We start from the raw sequence: 20,618 nt of genomic DNA on the forward strand, positions 1-20,618 counted from the left end.
GATTATACATCAAAAATATTCTTAAAATGTGAGTTTCAAAAATTATACATCAGGCTTTTGAGGAACATTTGTTTGTGGATTGATCATGGATCTTTCAGTCATCATTGAATTGCATTGCATTATATGTTTTGCACCACACAATAACTTAAATCTTACTAAAACAATCTTACTAAACCTTACTAAAACATATTATTGGGAGATATAGAGTAACAGTTGATATTATATGCATTTTATGAAAGTAGTATGTTATACTGTTACAGAGATCTGACTGGCCTTACTTTTTGGCCATGTAAATATCAGCAACTGCGTTAAATATTGCATATTTTTGCTCATTTTGGGCCTCTGAAGAGTTATTTTTTCCCTCCTCAAATATTTAGCATGTGCCATAAAAGCCTGACGTATGAATTATAGGGAGAAAAATGTTACCAACTTTTTTTCTTTTCCTTTTTTCTAAAGGTTCAGTAACCTGTTCCATTTCAAAAAGATTGATTTTTCTGACTATCTTTCATATGTCAAGCCTTACAGGGTTATATATGTACAGTATGCAAAGGATGAGCTAGGCAATCACTTAAAACCATTTAGGTGGCATGAAGTGTTGATGAAGGTTAAGCATGTTATTTTTCCATTACTACTTCACTGTTTGCTAAACAAATCCTCATGTGATTTGTGGATGCAATTTGTTTTCATGGATTGACAAAAAGGTCCAAAACTAATGCGATCAGAACTTGATTTAGCCTACACACTTTCTGAATGAAAAGTGCAATCTCACCGCCACAATGCTTTGGCTTTGTTAAGGTGTTCAGAATGTTGCTATGCAGTGTCTAGGCTATAAAAAAGTCCAATGTGACATGCCAACTATTCTGTCTTCGTACAATTCAACAGCTCTGTTTTCAGCTTGAAAACATTATATTTAGAATTGTTTTGTGACTTCCTGGCTAAGCAAATGATTGAATGTTGCCACAGGCTTTTGCCTCACAACATCTGATTGTCTGAATTGCTGGAAACAGATTGTACACATACTAAAGTAGTCAATTTAATTTAAAAGACATTTAAATGCTAATAAGATACTCACAACAATCTTGTATTGCTTCAACAGCTCTGAAGTAGCCCCCTGGCAGACCCAAATATTATAATTTTTTTCTCTCTCTCAGTTGTTAGATGTACAACACACTGTTTTTCATGATCATTCTACAATAGTAAGCCAGTTATTTTTACTGTGCGATGACTAGCGGGTCAACACTGTAGATCCAAAATGTAATATTTCTCCATGATTAATGTCTTTAAGATGCAATCTCTATAAAAAATAAAAAAAAAACAGATGAAAACAGCTGAATGTCTTAAACTATTAAGGATAGTTTAAAAGGATGATAGTAATAAAAGGAACCTGATGGTGGGAAGGAATGTGCAGTGGGTGGTGACTTCAACTGAGCTTAATTCATATTTAAAGACTTCCTTTATTATATCTTTAATAGCCTTTTTTTGTTGTTGTTGTTGGTATCCCTCAACTTTTGGCTCCCAGCACAGTTTAATTCACCTCCCATTGAGTTGACTGGCTCGGAGCTCTCAGCTTCAGACTTTCATCTCCTTTCTTTCTGCCTGAGCTTTTATTGCTCTTCAGCTTTTCCTTGGAGAATTAATGCCATCATATTGGACCACAAAATCTCCAATACGAGTGCATAAAAGTATGAGGTCAGAGAGATTTACTGTTTGGAATTTAATATCATAGCAAACTGAAAAACTACTGCAGATGAACTTTCATTGAAGATATTAGATTGGCAAAAAGGTATTAAATCATTCCCTCATGAAGAAACAGAAATTAGGTAACTGCTTCTTTACAATATCAATCAGGCTGATGGCCCTTTTTGCCAAAATGCCCCAAGGATGAAGATAACTCCCCTAGATTTCACTTCCAAACTAAGGATAATTCTCTACATATGCCATAACATAAAGAGGATTAGGTTCAGAAAATGGATCATGATGCTTGTAGTGACAAGCAACAATGTATTTTGTCACTATCTGGACACATCACTGTGATATGCCCACATCTGCTCTATAATTTGAGCAGGGTTTTCTTTTAAAGGCTATATGGCATATTATATTGATTTATATGTCTGAAAAGGAATTTTTAAAAGTGCGCTCAATACTTTTTTTTTTGTCTCATTAAAATGTTTTACTAAAACAAAAATGAACAGCACTTTTGAAAAATCTGTTTAACTCATAATCAGTAGCCTAATAAGAGCTGTTATATTTTTCCACATTTGTCTCATTGAAACATTCATGTTAAGAACATACTGTATGACCAGACGAATATTACTTGCTTTATTTTAACAAGATTCCTGTTACTGGGATTTTTTGCTTGAATAAATGAATCATGTCTGACCATAAAAAGGGCATAGTGTGATGCTGCATCCACACCACTAGGTGTCAGTATACCAAGACAGCTTACGTAAAAAAATAATTGCAATCCCTACATTTTTTTTTTTCAATTCTTGATCTCCAGCATAGTGGCAATCCAGACAGCCTAACAAAAATACAGTCCAAATAAAAACATACTGCACACACTGCAACGTCTTCTGACCCATAATGACTGTCAGACAAAAAAAAAAAAAAAAAAAAAAAAAATCAGTCCACCCTGTAGATACAAAGACTAAAGTTCAGACTATGTCAGATAAACTTAATGAACTATACTTGCTAAGGCTATACCACAGCTCTGCCAGCTCCTGTTGGGGTTAATGAGTTTTCGAAGCCTAATTAATTCATGGTGAATTTCTAAATTAAAGTCTGTGAGTTTCCATTACAATTAGAGAGACTCTGTTTATGAAGTGTTCCTTCGACATGCCTCAAAGAGCGGCTAATATCCTACCTCCCCTCCCATTTCTCTCATCTGAGGAAAAAAAGGCTAATTTTCCTCTGTCTTCAAGGATTTAAATAATAATTTTACTACACAATAACCGTAACCTTCCTATTCTGTTGACGATGAGAAATAAAATAAAACACACAGGCCAGATGAGAAATATGCCTCATATCCCCTTAGCCCTAATTCGACAAGAACTGGGTCAAACGCACGAGAAATTTAATTTGAACAGATGTCAATTAATACCCATTATGTCTTTACTTTGAAAAGCAGAATCCTTCTCACAATCTCCTAAAGCCTGGCACTACACTAGAGATTTAGTTAGATCCTCTATGATTTGTGTCTCATCTCTTGTAAATCAGTTTTTACCTTGTAAGGAGTCAATGAGATTTTTTTTTTTTTTAAAGCTCTGGAGCATGCAGAAATTGAGACAATGAATGACACAGGAATAAAGCCTGACTTGGTGGATATGCACAGCTATACACAAATAGCAGTGTGTATACAAAAACTATGCAATAACTTATACTTAAGAATTTGCTTATTATTAAGTATAAGCCCTGCTAGACCACCCCGTGCATAAATAAATAAGAACAGGCCTTACTTGAGTGTAAACTGCTCCACAGTAGAATTTGGGACCAGAAGCAGGTAGATGTTGAGGGTCTCTCCTGGCTTTAATGGCCTCTCTGGTAGCCTCAGAAAGATGTTCTTGTCAAGCTGTTTGTCTACCACCAGTTGTTCCTGACTGGGCTGGTACAAATTGATGCTCCCAATACGGAGAAGGGGTTGTTGGGATGAGCTCTCCCCTCTGGATGCCCCTCCTTGGCGTGGGTAGCTCTCCCCACATTCATCATTGCTATCTGGATCATGGAGGGTATAGTAAAGCTCTACTTGAAGGGTCTCCCCACTTAATTCAAGCCCATCTGTCCCTGAGAACTTTCTGCGACCCAGTGGTGCTACATTAACATTAAACCATGTGGAAGGGAGATCCAGCTGGGCCAAGCACCGCGCCAGATTCCCTTGAAGCCTGCAGGAAGTTTTGATCTCCCGGACATCTCTAAAAGCATGCAGTCTCACACATGGAAGCTTGTCCTGAATCTTGTAGTCATCCCAGTCCCGTCCTGCAATATAGAACAGCACCTGAACCAATGGATTACTAGCAAAAACTCTAGCTTGTACAATAAAGGCCCGGACCTTCCAGTTGACTGTCACCCGTCCAGGAATGTCCAAAGGACTTGACGGCTGCAGGAGGTCCTTGGACAATGTCTGGTCTTGGGTGAAAGGTCCAAGTGAGATGTTGATTGCAGGCAGCTCCTTGGTCTGAAAAACCACAAAGCTTTCTGAACGCTGAAGAGGGTGTCCACGTTGGCTGCCATATGGTGGAACTCGGGTCTCTTGGAGAAAGAAGGCCAACTGTGTGTTGGAGAGCTTAAAGTTGGCAGGGAGGTAAACTTCTGGTGGGCTGGAGGTGGTACTAATAACAGGGACACTGAAGAGGGCATCTGAACTGGTAGGGGAAACTTTACCAGCAACTGCAAAGATAAAGAAACAAGAAAAAATATGGTTAAATATGCACTACCAACAGACTGGTGTAGCCAAGGACTTGAACAACTAGCACGAAGGTTTAAACTCAGTAGAGCAGATTCAGGAATTCAGGAACTCTAGAGTTCATGGAACCCTGCTCCTGCTCAACACTGAACCCTTAAGTGAGCATTTAAGTGGGAACCTCACACAGCTTTACAGGGAAAGACCCTTGAGTTACATTGCTGCAAGTGGCTCTTGATGGAAAACAACTACAAAATTACAGATAACAATGCGCTGGCTTTATTACAGCTTATTTTTGCATAAAAAAAATCTGTATCTGCTGGTGGCAGGGAAATATTCTCCAATTTGCAAGAAAGTTAATGCTTGTTCTCCCTTGCATGCCTTAAGAGATCAGTTGACTCTGACAATAGACCCTGATTAATGGCATGCAAAATTGAGAGGTTCAGATTAGATGGATTTGTATAAATTCAAATAATAAGCAATAAATCCATATAGTGAATACACTGGCTTCAATGAAAGGACAAAGCTGGTCATCTTAACAGAAATTCTCACTATTTAGAGTGAGGTGAGATATAGAATAGCATGCAACGGTTTGTCCGATAACATATTGTACACAGAAGACATCATTGATCTCTTGGGCTCCTAAGATTAACTACCTAAGACTAGATGCCCGATCTATTGTTGAGAAACTTCAATATGCCGATCATAATCTCCCTGTACTGGAGAGAAATGGAGACACTTGGAGAGTAACTGTAATATTTATAGCACTGTGACTAAAATTAAAATAGTAGTATAAATCTTTCAAAGCTATAGAAAAAACCCACTTGTATGGTGGAATTACAGTAAGAAAAGGGACTGCCTTTTTTTTTTTTTTTTTTTTTGAGGGTATATTCTTTTGATATGTATTCTATTACAGAATTTGCCCTCAAAAAATCTTTGTAACAAAAAAACATACTTATCATAATGACAAGTCGAAGTGAACAGAGAATCCATGGCAAATCCTGAACAACAAAATGTCCCATATTCCACAAATTCTTTGCATTTAAACGGGGTACTTCACAACTTGAATCACTTCACAGGTACACAAAAAGAGTTTCAATGCAGCTGAAGCCGAACTGTAGAAAAATTTGATAGCTGCAGATCAAGTTCAGTTCAAGCTTTGAAAACCTGCTCAAAGTCTCCAAACTTGAAAGCACATGAGTAGTATCCCCTAGTAGTAATCCAACTGTATCCAGAACCTGCCCAAAGATCTGAGGGAGACTGATCACTTGTGGCTGTTGGGAGGCTCCGAAAGCACCTCCTGCCCTGCAGCATGATCGGAGTGATTCCACACTAACATTCGCTTACTCCATCTATTCTCTGCAGTTCCTGTTTGAGTGTGACTCCTCCCAGCAGATCCCGTTCTCCTCTTACAGCCCGAGACAAAGCCTAGACACCGCCCTGTTTCACCACACCTCACCTAACCCCAAACTGTAATAAACTCTTTAGCTCTCATTCACAGCCAGTGCAAAAGCACTCCTCCCAGGACACCACCGTGGCAGACTACAAACTACCCTATTACATTCATCTTCTCCCACTGGACGTGTTGAGGCAGACTCTGAATGTGTCTGTGTGAGGGAGAGTGTATTTGTTAGGGGGGCTGGGTTTGGGGGAGGGATGCATAGCTTTAGCGCCTTCAGGCAAAGAGGGGGATTAGTAGGAAGATCACTGATGAATTAGCTTTCTTCCTTTCCTCATCCAACGGCATCTTGAATGGAGATGGGGGATGTGGGTTAAAGGTGGTGGGTCGACTACCCTTCCAGTTGCCCAAAGATTCCTCGAGAGCTCAGAGAAGGAAATATACTATCAAATATGGGACAATGCTCTGTGCCAATATACACTACTACTACTACAACAAATGAAAAGTCCACACAAAGAGCAGCAAAATATCATTCACAAAATTTCTGACCAGTGCATTCCTCAGCAATAATGTGACATATTGAGTGCCGCTTTCTGTGAAGCAAATTACATCTTTGAGACTCTTCTTTCAAGACAGGTTCCTTCCACTCCATTACATTTCTGACGTTTATCATCGTGCTCATTCAAGGTTCAGATTATAAAAGCCCATAGATTGGGTTTCACTCATGCTCAGAGATTTGGACACCTTTTGGTGTGGCTGTGGCCTGTGGACACAGATATGAATACCTTTTAAAGGGATGAGCTAATGCCCCTGAAAGCCAATCTATTACAAACACATTAAACACCAAAGAGCTCCTTTCAGCTACTTTTCCAGATACAGGCAGTCTAATGTATGTATTTCAATAGCATCATCGGATTATGTGCTTGCAGTGCCTCCAGGGATAAACACTAGAAAGGTCACAGATTCAAATACATCATGCCCATCACTGCATAGGCTCTGCACTGTGTCAAAAAGAAGGCATATATGGGACTACAACATGACACCAAAAGTCCACCCCGATCCTTTCTCCCAGCCCCACTAATAGACCTCTGGGTATAGTGGAGTGGCGGCTGCTGTTGCTGAACTCAGTAACAGGATACACATCTGTTATTCAATGACTGTGGCTCAATACAATCCTGGGGGCTTTCTGCAGCTTTTTAGCCTCAGCCTTATGAGAGATAATGGAATCGTCATGTGTAATACGCCTTTGAAATGTTGAAGTTTCACTGTTTAATTTAACTCGCCGTTACTGTAAATTTTCTCTGTAATCCCACACTTTTTTTTTGCCACATGGGCAATGTAAAATGCTAGAAGGAAAATAAGAAATTCCCCACAAGCATTCAAATTTCCTTTGAAATAATCTGTCTAGTGGGGCAATTGCTCTAGGAAATAATCCATGAGGCTTTTTCTTAGGAAAAAGCATTATAAAAGAAGTCCCCCACGCACATACACCACACACAAAGACACACACATTATGAAAGTGTGTGTATCTTACGACTGCAATCGTGATGCTGTCATTTGTTTTGGAGTCTGTTATAGTTAGAAAATGCTTAAATGGCATTGTGTATTATTTCCCGGTTTGAATTACTGAACAAATTGAACAGGGTAGCATGTTAATTAATGAGCTGTACCTCAGAAACATCTTTATAAAGAGACACAAGAAGTGCTAGTGGAATTGTTCCATTTGAATTATTGCATTCAAGTGTACCCAAAGGAAATGTGCAGAGAGGAAACTGAATGAAGAAGAGGCAGAGAGAATACAAGATGTGACATGTGATCAAAGATTGGAATGATGCAATTTGAAAGGTAAACCACCATATGACAGACACGGAGAATGCATCATTCAAATAGCAAAAACAGAACTTTAAATAATTCCGTGATTGAGAAAGTCACACCTGTTAAACTGAAGTAAGATTTCATTTCATAAAGTAACATAAATAGAGGAAAAACAGAAAATAAAGAGCTGCATAATTTTGTTAAAAATAACCAACTGTTGATTATTTACTTTAATACTGTAATCAACGTATTTTCTTGAATAAAATTTACAATGATATACTTCTTTTGTTTGGAGCAACTCTGTACTGACTGAGTATCATATTCTAAAATAGCTGAGAACTATGTTGATATAAAATGCAGTCGATATAAATCAGTGAAATGTAAAACGTATATGTCAATATGTAAAGAGTAATTTAAACACCTCTTATTTGCATTCACGCACACAACAGACACCTCTGCAGTTACAAAACTCAACCGAAGCAAAAAAAATATAGTAAATTGAATATTTTGATGGAACCTTATTTAAGGTAGACCTAAATGGAATGCTGTAATCGGCAGTTTCACATTTAGTTAATCACAGCAGCCGTAATCATGATCTTCATTGTTGTTTCGACTAAGAGTGCAGCCCTTTACAGTTTTACTAAGGGGTTTAATGTTAGCTATTTTTCATATCACCTTACTGTACCTCATGAGTTGATCAGCATTCATCAGTTAGGCCAAATAAAGAGTCTATTAATTCACCAAAAATACATTCAGCAGGAATTTATAACCCCAGGAACTCGTACACCAAACCAAACCTTTTGATCCATGGCTATGCTAATGAGTCTGTCAGTCGAAGTGATTCAGAGGCTAGTGAATGAACTCTGGCTTGAGTTAGCATGACAAGCAGCAGTTGCAAATGAAGTGATTTACATAAGAAACAGGCGCTCTGACCGTTAGCATCACGTCAGGCCTTGTTGTATCACAAATAGTTATCTTTATTACAGCACCATGGTTTCTGTTTTCACTGAAGAGAAGGTGCTGAAAGGAAATGTTTAGAGGGAAATGGGCTTTCAGATATTCCGACTCTAAACTCTTGACCATTTTTTGCCATTATTTCAGCATTCAGTACCATGAGGCCTAATATATTTGCTCCTCTTTGCGCCACTTGCCCTTGTCTGTCCTACAAGTGCCTTTTGCGATGAGTGGATGAAAACTGACTTAATGACAGAAAATTTGAGATACTGAGCAGGGAGCTGATTGCTAATATGATGCCACTGCTTTGCTGCAAAGTCATTCATGGCAGAATTAAATGAAAGGGAATGAGGAGATTTGTCATTAAGTATTTGACAGGATATAAATCAGAATCCAGTGAATTTGGATGGTGAGGTGCATTGCCACACATTCAGATTATGAAATATTTAAGTGGCTAATTATAGCAACTAAGCAAAATTACGATTCTATACGCAGTAGAGAAAAAAATATCCTTGTTACCAGAAGCTGTGAAAATGCTAGAATGTCAGTTTCAGCATTTGAACCTGTACAACATGGCTCAACATGGCTCAGAAGTGGATAAAAAGAAAGATATTAATGTTATCTATTAACTAACTATATTATTCTATAATCTTATAAACTGATTCAATAAATAACATATAAAATATTATTATTTAGCATTACAGTGTGATTTGACTGACTTGTGTACCTCATGGATCAGAGTATATGAAATAAGATGCCTGACATAAACAAGTATATTCCTACCTGCCCACAAATACACACACAGACACACACACAAGTATTTTTGCTAAATGCATTAATTATACTTTAGAAGACTGTTTAATGAGTTGGGAAAAAAAAAATCACAATATGAGAGACCCATTCCACTGGGAATTTTAATGAGTGTATTGACTTAGTATTGATAAACCTTACAGTCTGTAGCATAAATATGTTAAATATGTTGGATATGTTTTAATATATTTTAAAGGGGTATTCATTGGTCTTTATGAAGATTTGATTACTATTGTTTTAAAGAGGTGGATTTCTCCTTTTAAATGGATACTTTTTTTTTCATTAATCACTTTACCCTCATGTCATTCAAAACCCGTAAAACCTTAGTTGTTCTTTGGAAAACAATTTTAAATATTTTGGATGAAAACCGGGGGGCTTGTGACTGTCCCATTAACTGCCAAGTAAATTACACTGTCAAGGTCCAGAAAAGTATGAAAGACATCATCAGAATAATCTATCTGCCATCAGTGGTTCAACCGTAACATTATGAAGCAACGAGAATACTTTTTGTATGTGAAGGAAACAAAAATAACGACTTTATTCAACAGATTGTCTCCTCTGTGTCTCATCGTATCACCGTAGCGCCATTTTGGAGGACATCCGCTGAACGCAAGCAGCTTACGCTCTTCTGTGTCAGCTGCGGTGCACAGATGCACTGTTGTCATTCAAATCAAAGTGTAAATACACATAGAAAATGTATTCTTGTGTTGTGGCTGACACAGAAGAGCGTAAGCTGCTTGCCTTCAGCGGATGTTCTCCAAAATGGTGCTATGGTGATGCGGAGAGATACAGAGGAAAGTCGTTATTTTTGTTTTCTTCGCATACAAAAAGTATTCTCCTCACTTCATAACGTTACAGTTGAACCACTGATGGCAGATGGAGTATTCTGACGATGTCTTTAATACTTTTCTGGACTTTGACAGTGTAATTTACTTGGCAGTCTATGGGACAGTCACAAGCCTCCCGATTTTCACCCAAAATATCATAAATTGTGTTCTGAAGACGCATGTAGCTTTTATGGGTTTGGAACGACATGGGGGTAAGTGATTAATGACAAAATTTTAATTTTGGGGTGGAGTATCCCTTTAATTCTCTGTAGAAAATGATAGAAATTGTTTAATAAAGTGTATGTACGCAACTGGCCTGCACAGTATCATTGCCCACATAACCACACAAAAAGTTCTACAAAATTTACACATGCAAAAAAATTTGGGATATGCCAATGACCCATTTATGTACACTTTACATGAACTGTAAAATGCCTGAAGCATTGTCATCATATATATATATTTTTTTTATTAGACATGACTGGTACATCATATAGGAAAAGCATGATGGACAGCTTATATTCATGAAAACGTCATTAAAATTCACTCAACACAAAACAGAGCCAAAAAATAGACGTGTCTCTCATAACTTGGCTCTCAACTTCTTATGTTCCTATGGTAAAGAACCCTAAAATTCCCTACCAAGTCACCATAACAACCAGCTTGAGGGTACAATAATACAATAAACTACTGTACCAAAAATAATACTCTTTTTGGTACAGTACTCATGAGGAACGATTAATACAATAATACAATAAACCACAAAACCTTAAGCCTAAATACAGCTGATGAATTTGTAAAATTTGTAATCTTAGCCCATCAGCTGTTGCAATTCACAGGGCACTTTTCATTTACGTCTGCACCGAAAGCACCATTTCAGAACAGTTTTTATTCAAGAAATGCTAGTCGTGGTCTTTAACTGAAATGACTTCATTGAGCTGGCAAGGATTTAGAGATGAACACCCTGCCCATTCCTGACAAACTGCTTATCGACAAGTAGTAAATACAATAAACCATAAAACCTTAAGCCTTGAATATTGCTGATGAATTTGAGAAAGATTGTGATCTTGGCCTGTCAGCTGTTGTGATCCATGGAGGACACTGCTCTTATAAGCTATGACTGCACTTCAAATGTAATAGTGAATTAAAAAATAAATAAATGAAACAGATGTGTCTCGCACACCTTGGTTCTCACCATCTTCTGTTCCCATAGTAAAGGCCCCTAAAACCCCTACCGAGTTACCATAACAAATAACAAGTTTTGGTACATTATTTACAAGGAACAAGTAAAGCCAGAAGTGAAAATCCTGCAATATCTCCAGATGTTATCTGTGAGACTATCGATCGCAACAGATTAAACAGATTAAGACCCAGCAAGAACACTTTTCATTAACGTCTGCACCAAGAGCACCATTTCAGAAGTTTTTATTCAAGAAATGCTAGTCGTGGTCTTTTATTGGAATGACTTCATTAAGCTGGCAAGGATTTAGAGATGAACACCCTGCCCATTCCTGACAAACTGATTATCGACAAGTAATAAATACAATAAACCATAAAACCTTAAGCCTTGAATATTGCTGATGAATTTGAGAAAGATTGTGATCTTGGCCTGTCAGCTGTTGTAATCCGCGGGGGACACTGCTCTTGATAAGCTTCGATTGTACTTATTCAAATGTAATAGTGATTTATGGCAAATACGAACATTAAAGTTTAATGTAGTATTATAGGTCACAGCTAAAACAGAGCCAGACTAAGTGACATAATATCACAGGCACTGTTACTGCTTGTGTTATAAAATACAGACATTTTACTGCACAAGACCATTTTCATTGTCTTCTCTCAAAGCAAAATAACTACACGCTCATGTGACAAGTTCATTCAAATCATTACTGATTAACCAATGAATTTGAACATCGGTGTGACATACACAAAGATACTCTGGAAATTGAAGTGACATGTCTTGTGCATCAACTGCGCCACTCAAGCTGTCATCAAAGTCTTTCATGCATGACTGTCACCAAAGTGCCTCTAAATTTCAGTGTGCCCGCAGACACAATGGAAAAGTTCAATGAATATGTAAGCATCATACTTACATAGACCTAAGAAATATGCATCTTTTTAGGATCACTTTATTAATCACTCATTAGAAATCTTCTCACACGATTTTTGACATTTCAAAGTATGCACTGAACGTGCTGGCAGACCAAAGAGATTGTTTTCATCATAAGATATGTGTATACGTAGATGCATCATAAATGACTATTTCTATAGGCCACTAAACGTAAGCTGTCTGCCATATTGCAACAGTCAAAACCAGTCTGTGAACATCCAAGTTGACTGTGAGTTTACAACCATAGTTATACTCATGTATGAATATCTATATCTGCAATACACTTCAGCAGATGATTTTGCTAAACTAACACAATACAACAAGATGTAGGCATGAGCTAGCATAACATCAAAAAGTTACCACCTTTAATACGGAGTAAATGCATATAAAAACACAAACCATTCTTAACTGTAAAAGGTATATCCCATTTCTTTGGGAATTTAAATCTCAGGAGTTTTTACAACCAGAGGCTGAGCAATGTTGTGGCATCTTGGAAGACTCATTGATTTTTACTGTAAGTGATGACATCTTGACTGTTTTAAGACATTTGTGGCATATACGTACACATATTTATGATTTTAATATTAAGATCAAAGTGAATAAATTGCTTCCATTTTGGTTTGCTCTTCACACCAAAATTATTGCAGAAGACTATATATAACGCATGAACCAAATTAACCAATTTTATATACTTATGATGCTTCTGCATCATTTTTTATGCTTGAAAGTAACTGCATTACTGTTAGTTGAACTGTTAGTACATTTTCAACCTTGGATAAATTAACATCTGATACACACACACACGTGAAATGAATTCTAACACCCCCGCCAAGCTGTTGCATTTTGAACAGATGTGATATATTGTGGGTGAGCAAAACACTGTGAACATGATAAAGAGCAAAGGAAATGAGAAATGTCTCTTTAAATGACAGTATTCATTATATGCTTTAAATACATTAGTATGCAGTGACTTAATGAAACTGTATACGTTGTAGAACACAGTGAACTTACACATAAATATTGTTATTGCTTTTTTAATGATAATATGATTCAGGTTGCACTGAATATTCCCATAAAAAGGCTCTAATGAAGCGTGGTTTATGAGGACGAGCGCAGTCCATCACATCAGTGCAGTTCATTAAGAATGTTCAACTGGTGTTTACTATTTTTCGACACAGCACAATCAGATGATAGACATCAGTATTGATGGGATATCTATACCCTGGAGCTAAAGAGGTCATGTCAATAGATTGTTACCTGCTGACACTTCCCCAGAGAGAACAGAGCTGTAGATGCAGCCTTGAGTTTGACAGGGGCCATCGATATCACAACGCCTGAGAACTCACACCTCAGCTTCAGTGGCCGCACATTTAGACCATTATCACTGACCTCCATATGTGACAGTTTTACTTACTCAGCAAACCAAAACTCACACAGTCCATTCTGAGTGCATTTTGACAGATTCAGACTTTCAATTGGTTAGACTTGACAGTGATGGTGTGCGATATATAGTGTATCTTTTTGCTAAACAAATAAAAGGTGTAGCCATGATGAATTGCTACTTCCGTTTTACTGTTTTCCATGTCCAGTTTCAATAAAAATCAGAGCAAGATTTAAACTTTAAAACTAAAAAAAAAAAGAATTAAAGTTACACTGCAGATTAGAAACATTTGTGATGTAAGACTTCAATATGAGTTCAGAATCAATGTGTTCTGGTTGACTGCCACAAAAATTTTATTTTTAAAAGAAAATATTCAGAAGACTAAATTAAATTTTATTAAGAATTAATTTAATTAAATTATGTACTTGATTAGTAAAGTGTTGTCAATTCATTTTATAAATGTTGTGATTCAAAATATATAGAAAATTTTAATTTTAATATATTTCAAAATGTTTTTTTTTTCTGTTAGTTGAATTTTCAGCACCCCTTACTCACTTTTTTTTTTTATTATTAAGGTTAAAAAAAAAACAGCATTTATAAAAAAAAAAAAAAAAATTGACAGTAAAAAAAAATGTATTTTTTGCTCTAGTGTAAGTGTTTAAATTAAATTTTTAATTCCTTTAAAAGAAAGAAAGAAAGAAAGAAAGAAAGAAAGAAAGATCATACTGACCCCAGACTTTTGAATGGTAGTTCATCCTCAAAAATATCCTTTTTCAAATTACTAAATACTTAAGACAATATATTCACATGCAGCTCTGTTTTGGTTCCATCTCAGTTACATCTCTGAAACAAACATACAGTATCATACTACTTCTGTGATAAGACGTGATATCACTAAAGTCATTTTCAAAGAGAATGCTTCCAATTTCATGAAAGCATTGAAAATGAGGCCATGCTATTAGTTCAGAACATATTCAACCAGTTGCACAATGCTTTCAACTCAGACTTGTCGTGCTTCAGAACAAACCGATAAAGGGAAAAAATGCAGAGTCAATGGTTAGCAATGATTTCTTGATCTCTCTTGCGAGAGCTGGCAGATAAAAGAAAACAAGGCATTACTATTAAATATTCAAGAAACTCTCACAAGTCGAGCGTATGATTTATTGATTGAAAAAGCGGAACAATAGAGAGCAACTTTTTTAAAAGCTCCTTGAAGTGAAGGCAACTTTTTATTAATGTGTAAGAGGTAGAAGAACTACCAGGACCTCTCTAGAGCCATTTGATTGCTTAGCTTGGCTGTATTGGGTTAACACCATTCACAAGACGCTAATGGACTGCCCTGGGAACCTTCCTCAGAGCCAGCACCAAGGTTAGCCTTCATTCAAAACAATCCTTCGGGGGAGATATTAAAACCACCTAGAGACTGGAGAAATAGGCTGAGAGGGGGGAAAAGCTGAAACAGCAATTTGTTTTTTAAATCAAGCAGAGGCTTGGGAATACAGGACGTTCAGGATCACCATACCACAAGTGCCTTTACAAAGTGGGTGTTTTATGCTATGTTGGGCTTTTGCTCCATAATAGGCCACAGTAGAGAAGTCGTTTGTACTGCCGCTTTGCAGTCCATTGCATTTTGGCCTATCTATGCATTTATACAAGTTGTAAAGTCTAGTGTCCATATGCGGTTAGGTTGTGGTACACCACCAGCAAGTTTTGCTTGATCTAATTTATGTACTTTAGCCTACAGCTGTCTTCTCAAACTCTGTCCCTGGTGGTGTGATAACAAAGGTAAAATAAATAAATAAATAAATAGTGTATTTGTTTTCCAGTTTTTACATAAATTGGTAGATGCACTGCATAGGTACTACATTATTTTGAGTCTGTGAATAGGAGTTATTTTTCTTAATATAATATAATATAAAATGCAATCTCCAATTTATCCACATACACATTTTTTTCACCGATGTCCACTTTTAATGTTTGTTGTGGTTAATTATAATTGTGTTACATGATAATTTTCTCAATTGTCGTCCTTCTCTGAGCATTTTAACTGACTTAGACATAGATATAAATATGTAGATACTGCATTAACAACTTGTCCTCATTATCATAAAACATTTGCATGCCTGACATACTGGAAAGGTCAAGAACCGCCTGAGAATTGAGAGATGCTGTCTGAAACAATCCCATCAAAGGAATTTCACAAGATGTGGTCTGTCATAAACATCAGATCATTCTGCAGATGAGACAAAATGTCATAAATAAACAGAGTAATAGTGCTGTAAATAACACTGAACATCAGAGTACAGTCTGACTGTTTTGAATTTATAATGGAAGCAGTATTTTCATAGTAGTCTTTTTCTCTCTATACAATGGATGTCAATGGGCACCAAAACTATTTGAAAAAAAATATTCTTCAAAATATCTTCTTTCTTGTTCTACATAAGAAAAGAAAGTGATTGAGGTTTGGAATTACATGAGGGTAGGGTTGCATTTTTAGATGAAGTATCCATTTAACATCAAAAAAAAAAAAAAAAAAACAAAAAAAAAAAAAAAAAAAGACCAAAATACGTTTGAAAAAGGATCACCCCCCTCCTAAAAATGACTTGAAACTCAATCAGTTGTAGCTAATCACATTCTCAAAGGCACACAAAGCCATTTGACATTCAATTGTGATCAGCTGTGGTCATTTTGATGAGCTTAGAATGAAAAGAGCTTTCCTAAAGCATTTCAGTCAATGGTAGTGCAGCTGAAGCAAACAATCAACTATGGGTGGCAAGGCACTGTCAGAAGATCTCCGGGATAAATTTGTGGACGGGCACAAGTCAGAAGATGGATAAAAAAGTGTGAAAGGCTTCCTCAATGCCTAGAAGCACAGTGAAGTCTATTATTAAGAAGTGGAAGGTATTTGGTACAACACAGACCCTCTCTGGAACAGGACTTCACTCCAAACTGGATGCGAGAGCCAGGAGGAAAAAGAGAGGCTACAAAGAGGCCTACAGCAACTCTGAAGCAGTTGCAGGAATTTATGACAAAGAGTGGTCATTGTGTGCATGTGACAACAATATTACAAATTCCCCACAAATGTGGCTTGTATGGCAAGGTCGCAAGAAAAAAGCAACATGCAGTCATGACTGAGGTTTGCCAAAACAAACCTTGAAGATTCTGAGGCAGATTCAAATAAAATTAAATTATTTGGCCTCAACAACAAATGATATGTCTGGCAGAAATCCAGCAGGCCTACAGCTCACCATCCAAATAACAGCATTCCTCCAGTAAAGCATGGAGTTGGTAATATCCTTTTATGGGGGTGTTTCTCTGCAGCAAGGACTGGAGCACTTGTCAGGATAGAAGGAAGAATGGATGTGACAAAATACAGTCAAATTCCTGAGGAAAATCTGCTTCCCTCTGCCAGAAAGTTGTCAATGGGAAAAAGGTTTACCTTTCAGCATGACAATTACCCAAAACACAGCAAAACTGAGCACACAGTGGTTGAAGGAGAAAAAGATGAATGTCCTTGCATGGCCAAGTCAGAGCCCAGACTTAAACCCCACTGAAAATCTGTGGAATGACTTGAAGACTGCAGTGCACAAATGGTCCCCATCGAATTAAACTGAACTTGAGCAGTTCTGGAAAGAAGAGTGGGCAAAGTCTAGATGTGCAAAGTTTTAGAATTAAAAAGTATATATATATATATATATATATATATATTTTTTTTTTTTATACCTGCAGCTATTTAATTTGGTTCTCAAAAATTTGGGTTGAAAGGTTTTTTTTTTTTTTGTCTCCTATACTACTTAAACTTAACCGCAAAAAAGACTAAACTTTTAGGTAATCATTGATTTTTTTATCTGAGTAAAACTGAACCACAGGGTGGTGTAACTACCCCATCTTAGCCTTGTCCCACTACAATCACACACTAAAAGTGGTATGCCAGGTTCAATTTTAATGCGGCTGGTCACAAGTGCTCCTAAATCAGCTGTGGACTGGCTCAGGGCCTTAACGGGTTTAAAACATTTGGTGGAGGTTAACATACTATTTTTGTTCGAATTAACCCTTTCAAACTTTGTCCCTATTTTGGACAGGTTGTATGTCCTGGTTTTATTATGATATGAAGTATATGACACTAATTAGTATCCTGTGGATCTGTATGTGACAATCTTTTCAAGTGTGGTCTCGAGGTTACTGCACAGCTAACCATACAGTTCTTAGAACTCTCCTTCTGACAGGCAGATCCATTTTTTCCTTGTCAAGATGATGAAGAAAAAGAAGAGGATAAATTACCAGTTGGGTGAATTAGACCACACGGAGGGAGATATCCATCCTTATACAGACAATCAAAATTATTTGTTAGCTTATGTGCACATGCAGACTGACATCTGACTTGAGACTGCATGTCTTGCTGATTTTCAGCATCTCACGCCATGAGTTCTGCACTTTTAGGATGCCTTGTTATATTTAATATTCACTGCATTCCATTCTATTTAGTCAACCCCCCACCCCTCAAAAACAAGACTTTCAAAAACAAGTTAGTAGTTAGTGATTATTAGAATTTTCTGCATTGCTTAGATGCTATGTAAATCCATTGATAGTAACATAAGAACTATTCATAACTGTTTTTAATTTAAGCATTTTACAAAATGTAAATTGTATGAAATTTTACAGTGTGGAAAATTTTGGTGTAGCTAACATATTAAACTTTAAAACTGTGGCAAGAGTCACTTACAGCTTAAAATAAAAAAAATTAAAAAAAAACCCTGAGCTGTAAAAAGGGGGGGGGGGGGGGGTTCTGATGACCTGTATCAAAATTGGTGTTAAAATATCCCTTGACAACCTTGAATAACATCATGATGAAAGAACACACTACAATAGAGGTGTGATATACTAAACCAGGCTTATAGATGAAAAAAAGATGCATGTCAAGTCTCAGTTATAAATCACACATATTGTCCCAGGAGACACTAGATTTACAAATCATCTTGTGATGGATCCATTTCTACAGAACCTGTGATTTTTCAAAACAACAGTTTTCATAAAAAACTGATGTTTCACCCAAACATCTGACTGCCTTTATCTACATCATGTTAACACTACAGAGTTCCAGTTCTCCAAATGCAAACTTCTACATCAAATCAACATGACACAAACTGTTTTTCTTTATTTCAAAGCTAGAGTTTCTATCCAGAGAAAATGGTGTGTGTGTACTGGTATATATGGTTTATGAGGACACAAATGTGTATAATGACTTGGGTTCTACAATGTAAATATGGTTTATGAGGACACTTCCTGTGTCCCCATAAAACAAAAGGCTTAAAAAACATACAAAATGATGGAGAAGATTGTTACTGGACGTGTCTGAGATATTGAAATAGAAGTGTGTGAAAATCTCAGTGTAAACAGAATGGAAACATTCAGTTGCACACAGGTCAATTTATATGCATCTACAGTATATTTGTGCATATCACGTGGTTTAAAGCAAAAACAGACAATACTAAAATGTAAGTAATCTAATATTAGCATCTTGTTTATTGAATTGTTGTATAAAATCATATCACATTTTCCTTTGTGCTGGTATATAGGAAAACCAGCTTGCTCAGGTGATATTACTTAACTACAGGCCTATAACGATCCATGCTTTGTCCAAAAATGCTTATCCTATGACGGGTCACGAGGAAGCTAGAACCTATGTTATAACATTAAATCTTCAGTTTGGGGGCATTTTTTTTTTTTATTCATCTTTGGTACTTAATTTTTAACTGTGATTAGCATCACCACAACTATGACTCACTGCAAAAAAAATGTAAATGTAAAATTTAGTGGTTTTCTGTTAGCGAACATTTTTTCAGTATGGTAGAAAAACTGCTTGAATGAGACACTATGTGTGTCCTGCCTCAGCCGACTGGCTTGTTTGATGTCTCATATCAGTCAGGATCATTGCCAAACATGTTTCGTAGCCAGCGAGATCTGAGTGCCAGTTCGAGATTGCTGATTGGAGTTGTGACCTCATTATGAATAACAAGTGAGATGTGATTGTGTGACTGGGCAAATATGCTGAAGAATATCTGGGTAAATAAACATAGAATATTTACTGAATTAAACCAGTTCTGAAGTGGTAAGAGGAATGTTGTGCAATCTGAGTAAAAGTGCCCACTTAGTCCTGTTAATCTGGTCAGTGACATTGTGGCATTACCAAGGGGCATACAGATTTTTTCCAAAAACAAAAAACAACAACAACAAAAAAACAACAACAACAACAACATAGTTAACATACTGTCAACAGAACTATGAGGAACACTAGGGAGGAACACTATGAGGAAGACTGAAGTAATGGCTACTGAAAATTCAGCTGCACTGAAAATAAATAAATACATACATTTATAATAATACTTTTTACCATATTTTTGATGAAATAAATGCATTTTGTTAAGCACAAGAGACCTCTAAAAGTTTTGCATGGTAGTGTACAGGCTAAAACAAACAAGCCTAAAAATGAACACTGATCCAAATTTCATACATACACTACTTTTTTGCACCAACGCCCAACTGCTCCCCAGGTGCCGCAGCATAAATGGCTGCCCACTGCTCCGGGTGTGTGTTCACGGTGTGTGTGTGTTCACTGATGTGTGTGTGTGCACTTTGGATGGGTTAAATGCAGAGCACGAATTCTGAGTATGGGTCACCATACGTGGCTGTATGTCACGTCACTTTCACTTCAATTTCAAAAGTTAAAGGCTAAAAAAGTCCCAAAATACAATGTAATGGAGAAAATGCCTTTCTACCCATCTCTGCCTGCTATCCTTTCAACATTTACACATTTTCAAGTTCTTTTCACCACAAAACCTTTTTTTATCAGTCAGATCTTCTGAAACTGACAATAGATTCCCTTGTGTCCAACAGGGATGTAAGAGGCTGAGCTCCGTTATGTGCTT

At 36.8% G+C, this 20,618-nt stretch overlaps 1 protein-coding gene across 3 annotated transcripts in view; it reads right to left on the reverse strand.

Moving 5' to 3' along the window:
* LOC122145089 (transmembrane protein 132E) overlaps positions 1 to 20,618 on the reverse strand; it is a 307,669-nt gene that overhangs the window by 80,352 nt on the left and 206,699 nt on the right. For 2 of the 3 annotated variants that reach the window (XM_042756937.1, XM_042756936.1), the window contains one exon: positions 3,456 to 4,383. In XM_042756937.1, coding sequence (XP_042612871.1) covers positions 3,456 to 4,383 — 928 coding nt within the window. Of the gene's footprint in view, positions 1 to 3,455; positions 4,384 to 5,351; positions 6,003 to 20,618 lie in introns of those variants that run through there. The other variant, XM_042756935.1, reaches the window with a different exon arrangement.

The sequence above is a fragment of the Cyprinus carpio genome, chromosome A5 (assembly GCF_018340385.1).
Source record: "Cyprinus carpio isolate SPL01 chromosome A5, ASM1834038v1, whole genome shotgun sequence".
In the NCBI taxonomy this organism is placed as follows: domain Eukaryota; kingdom Metazoa; phylum Chordata; class Actinopteri; order Cypriniformes; family Cyprinidae; genus Cyprinus; species Cyprinus carpio.